Here is a 5333-nt window from a genome sequence, read left to right as displayed (position 1 = left end):
TGGTTTAATTAATTTAAAACAAACTAATTTACGAAACTAAACTACCTAAAGGTTAAGTCCTTACCTTTAACGGTAGGGGTAGTTTAAAAATTTTAAAGTAGGATGACATAAACCAGAAGGTAGGAAAAAAAAAAAGGCTTTCATACAATTATTCAATCAAATTAGCAAAAGACACTTAACCAAGTCAGATTTTTAGTGAATAGTAACATAAGTGATCATTTTCTGTATCCACCATTGGAACAAGAGAGTTCCATTTCCCATTTTTTCTGATTTTTAAAATTGTAGAAGAGACTGTTGCAGATTGGTGTTGAGCCCAGAAGTTTAAAATATGCAATAATAATTTTTTTTAAAGTACTTTCTAATTCTTCCACTTAGTGGAAGTGTACTACAAAGCTACTAAGTGAAAAATTAGGGTTCACTATTACAATAGCAAATAATACGAAAGGTTTACTATTTGGTCAATATTTTATTTTGCATTTTAGTACTTCAGTGTATATAACATGCTTTGTGCAGGTTGCTGTTTTCTTCAAGTACATTCTTTACAAAAAGTAATTTTTTTCCCCACTATACCATATATGACAAATAGTGAAAAAAAAAGCAAGATGTAGATGTACAGTGTAGATGCAATTATAAACACTGACTGTTAGTAATATCCCCTCCCCCCAACATTGAAGGAAATCCCATAATCAGATTTCTTAAAATACTATTAAGACAAAAATGTATATATTTAGTCACCTGCGATAGATGATGTAACTATCGTACTCTCTCCCATTTTTTCCATGTCCCAGAAGAAGTCAGTATCACTAGTTGGAGGTGAAGATCCATATTTGTCAAGATCCTTACAAACATTTAGTTTGTTTAATTCTCGTGTCATCCAAGCTGGGATTCCAAACTTACGGGTAGAAACAGGTTTGGCTTTAGAAGGTAGTGGATCCATAGCAACGTTTTTGGTAAACTGATGCTTACTCACCCTAAGGGTTAGGGTTTAAGATGCTATACAAAGAGACAGAATATGTTCAACCTACAATACTGCATCTTTTAGATTAAATTTACATTACTAACATTCCTTTCCCAGTTGTTTTGGTGTCACAGAAGTAAAAAAAAATGCAAATAAAATTAACTTTGAAATTAGTTTCCTCATGTATTTTATTAATTGTAAGTTAACCAGGCTAAAGAATCATGCATTTTACCAATTCATTTTTAAGCAATGCAATTTTTTTTTTCTTTTTATTCAGTTTTATACATTACAAAACTTATATTTTTATGTTTATTCAAGTGTAAATTAATAACAACATAAAATATTTAAGACAGATAACATTATACAAGTTGTTAAACATAATATCACGTCAAAAAAAAAAGTTAAACATTACTATACTTAAGTTAATATTTACACAGAGACAAGAAAAAAAACCTAACTTTTTTAAACAACTATAAACTATAAACTTTGGGTATACTAATAAGACTATTTAAGATTTCCAAATATCTCACGTTGTAAATACTCATAAAACACATATCACCACACTATTTTTTAAACAAGAAAATAAACCATATTGATTAATTTTTTATAGTACATAAAAATAATAACATAACGTTAAAACTATCCATCTAAAGATAAACTTCACAAAAAGACGCTGTAAACTGTAATTGTAATACTACTATAATAATAATAAATGTAATACTATAATAATAATAAATGTAACTGTAATACTATTATAATAATAATAACAGAAGCAAATCCTCTTTTATAAATAAGCCTAAGATATGAAAGGAAATACGATTTGTATTTCAATAACTTTACCTGACTCAAAACTATCCACCTTCACTTAACCTTGTAATAATAATAACAGCAGCGGTGGAAATCCTCTTTTATATCTAAGTTTAGGGTAATTTGTACAAGCTGACGTGTATCACCTAAGGCCGAGGAAGGCTCGTTGTGCCAGCTGTTATGGTGTTTATCCTTAAGTTAAAAGGTCAAGTTGAGGAAAGAGATTCTTTGGTTATACTACAAGAGGAAACTGTGTATGTTAACTTCATTACAACTTAAGTCTTAAGTACAAAAATACATAGCACAGTGACAGTCAATGGACCGTGGTCCAAGGGTATAATTAAGCGTACACAGTTACCGAGTTATGTCTTCGATTAAAGAATGTAACACTAAAAATTTTGGAATCTGTATGCTACAATTACAAATATAATGCCAATTTACTAGCACCTCATATACAGTAGTTGGTACACAATGGTGTAAATCAAGTGCACAAACGGTACTCGTCGGTAGTAATTAATGTTTACAACTTACTTTTTTTTCACTGGGAATTTCCACCTTCATTTAAATAAATCAAACTCGAAAGTTAGCCACGACGTTCACCCACTTTGTTGCATGTACGAAATCTACACAAAGTAGGCTACAGTTAATAGTTGCTGCTAATTTAAGCAACAACGACCTCGCCGTAATACGATTACCACATAGTATGTCACTACTATATTTCGCAAATGGTCGTAAATAGGTACACGGAAACATTAGCAATACTTGGAAGTGGAGGAAGAAATATGATATGTCTAAATTTTTCGTTTTTCCTAATTTAATTTATCATTATAAAGAACATCGCCTAATGTTGAAATAGGCAAAAAATTGAAAAATAAATATATGCCCAATGACCTATATGTATGCCCTACTGATCTTTATATACTATTCTGTATAGAGATCAGTGACATGCCCCACATGAAAGGGTATTATCATTGTTAAATCTGAGACTTTAAATAAATACTGTTTTTATCCAACTTTTAATACTCGCCAATTAACACATCAAAACAACTCAAAAGACTCTAGCAATATTCGAATAGTTTGCTTTTTGTAAATGTAATTTCAGCTACACAGACCTTTGTCAAGAAAATGAAGTAAATAATAATCATTATAACTTATCAGTTATATTGTTTATAGATGTAGGCTTGCTTTTTTCAAACTGTTGGACGTGACCTTCTTTAGTGATTTCAGAGGGTCGCGAAGATATAAATATCAATAATTTTACATTTTTCCAAAACAAAGAAACTCAAATAAGTCCGCTGGCTAATAATTTGTGTTTGTTATTTTCTTAACAATTTATTGTCTGGTGTTATATGTATAATATAGTGGGAAGCTCGCGAATACGCGTGAAAAGAAGGTAGTTATAAGCAAAAGTTGAAAACCCCTAGTTTAGACTGTTGTGTCTGAATAACCTAAATAACATAGTCGCTTCTTTGCTAAGTCTTTTTCGTGTTTTATTGTTCTATTTTACTCACGCGTATGCTTAGAGTGAGAAAAAGGAACAAAACTTAATTGAAATCAATTTAAAAGATGTTTCTCTTTCGAAATTCAGTTTAGTTATCAAGTCTTCAGAAAGGAGCTGACAACAAAAGAAAATTTATAATTTTAAAATCAAAATAACTTACAAACCTTCATAGCAAGATGAAAATAACTTCATAATTTGTAAATTTTTGGTTTCAAAGGTCAGTATATTTAGAGCAGATGGCTGAAAAAAAGAAAACACCACCAGTTCAATATCAAAATATAATATATTTATATATATCTCTTTGTATGCTTAATGACTACAAGTTTTTCAGACGATTTTTCATAACTAATGCTCCCAGAGGCTCAGCAGTAAGTCTAAAGGCTTATGACAATAAAAACTGGGTTTCGATACCCATAGTGGGGAATACAACACAGATAACCCCTGGTATAGATTAGCGCTTAAGAACAAACGAACAAAACTAATGTTACATGCAAGGAAATATGGCAAAAAAGATCAATAATATTTCACCAGGGATACATGAATAGAGCATGCGTACACTAACAAACAATCTTATATTCTATATTACTATTACTACAATAATATTATTTGGAAAAGCGGATGTCTGTCCATCAGCGTTGCACTTGGCTGAACCATTTTTTTTTTCTCACCGTCAGCTCTACGTAGCTCTATCCAGGGTAAGGTCATTCGATTGATTACAAATATATGTCCCTGATAGTGCAAATATTTAAAATGTTGTTTACAAGAAAGTTACAACAACTTTTCCAGTATGAATTCTATATATTTTGTCAATATCTACACGTACTATTAGAGGAAGAACATAATTCGGGAAAACGGATATCTATTCGTTCATCATGTATGAATATAAAGAAGACGAACAGAAAAAAACAGAAAAAAACACGAATTATTATAGGGGTAAGGGTCTATTCGTTCATCATGTATGAATATAAAGAAGACGAACAGAAAAAAAAACACGAATTATTATAGGGGTAAGGCCTACTAAGAGCGAATGTTATGGATACATGCTAATTTCTGTTTATACGTGTTGCTTGAATTCAACAAAAAACCTTTTCCTGCTGCAAAAAAGTTTTAAATCATAATTTCATATGTAATACTGTAGTTGTGTAGCATCAAAGTGATTTTTTAAAAACCAATGTTCAGAGGATTGTTTATATCGTTTTATGCTTACAAAAATATGTTACATTTGTATATTTTAAAGAAAATGCACGTGCAATAAGCATTGTTGAACATGTTTTTATTTGAGTTTCGAATAGGTTTACTGTGTAATTTCTAAAATTTTGTTTACCAATTTAATAATTTTGTTGAGTTCTGAGAACTGTATTCACAAGCGCAAAAACCACTTTTGAAGGAGGGGATGTTTTGACGTAATTCTACTGTTAACAAGCGCATAAACAGGGATGACTAATTAAAACATTTGAAGGCAGGGTAAGCACGGTAGATGGTTTTTAGTTTTAAAAGAACGTTTAGAAAGAGCATATCTTAGTGGTCAAATATTCGGTTTTGAGTGGTTAGGTAATAATACGAATTGAGTGAAATATTACAACTCTCGAAATTTTGTCGAATTTCGGCACGTTCAACTAGTTATACATAAGATATAAATCAAATTATATATATATATATATATATATATATACTTACTTCACATGTAGGCGATAGCCGCGAGACAACCAAAATCTATTTTATAAGCTTTTCTTGTAATTGCACAAATGGAGATGAAAGAAACACAGTGGGTGGGTGGCCCTTCACCCCACCTATCCTTTCGCACTTTAACCTGAAATGTTCAATATGGCACGTTACTCACCACTTATATTCATTGAGTTGATACCCAATTTACGAATAGACTAAACACGTGGGCATTATTAACTCACTCTCATTAGTTAAACTAGAGCAATAGGACATGTACTTACTGTGTTAATAGATTTTTTGTTTGTTTGTTTGGTGAATTTCGCGCAAAGCTACTCGACGGCCATCTACACTAGCCCTCCCTAATTTTGATATGATAGACTAAAGAGAAAGCAGCTAGTTAAC

The 5333-nt window shown here is 31.0% G+C and overlaps 1 protein-coding gene across 6 annotated transcripts in view; it reads right to left on the bottom strand.

The window, feature by feature from the left end:
- LOC106460035 overlaps positions 1 to 4962 on the bottom strand; it is a 9262-nt gene extending 4300 nt beyond the window's left edge. The window contains exons 1-2 of one of the 6 annotated variants that reach the window (XM_022386629.1): positions 4944 to 4962; positions 736 to 993 (exon numbers count right to left, since the gene is read on the bottom strand). In XM_022386629.1, coding sequence (XP_022242337.1) covers positions 736 to 937 — 202 coding nt within the window. In that variant the 5' untranslated portion in view covers positions 938 to 993; positions 4944 to 4962. Of the gene's footprint in view, positions 1 to 735; positions 994 to 1798; positions 2210 to 2292; positions 2579 to 4943 lie in introns of those variants that run through there. The other 5 variants (XM_022386630.1, XM_022386628.1, XM_013919719.2 and 2 more) reach the window with 5 other exon arrangements.
- Positions 4963 to 5333: the final 371 nt, after the last annotated feature.

This window comes from Limulus polyphemus, unplaced genomic scaffold (genome assembly GCF_000517525.1).
Source record: "Limulus polyphemus unplaced genomic scaffold, Limulus_polyphemus-2.1.2 Scaffold695, whole genome shotgun sequence".
Taxonomy (NCBI): domain Eukaryota; kingdom Metazoa; phylum Arthropoda; class Merostomata; order Xiphosura; family Limulidae; genus Limulus; species Limulus polyphemus.
This window is presented reverse-complemented; position numbering and strand designations above follow the sequence as displayed.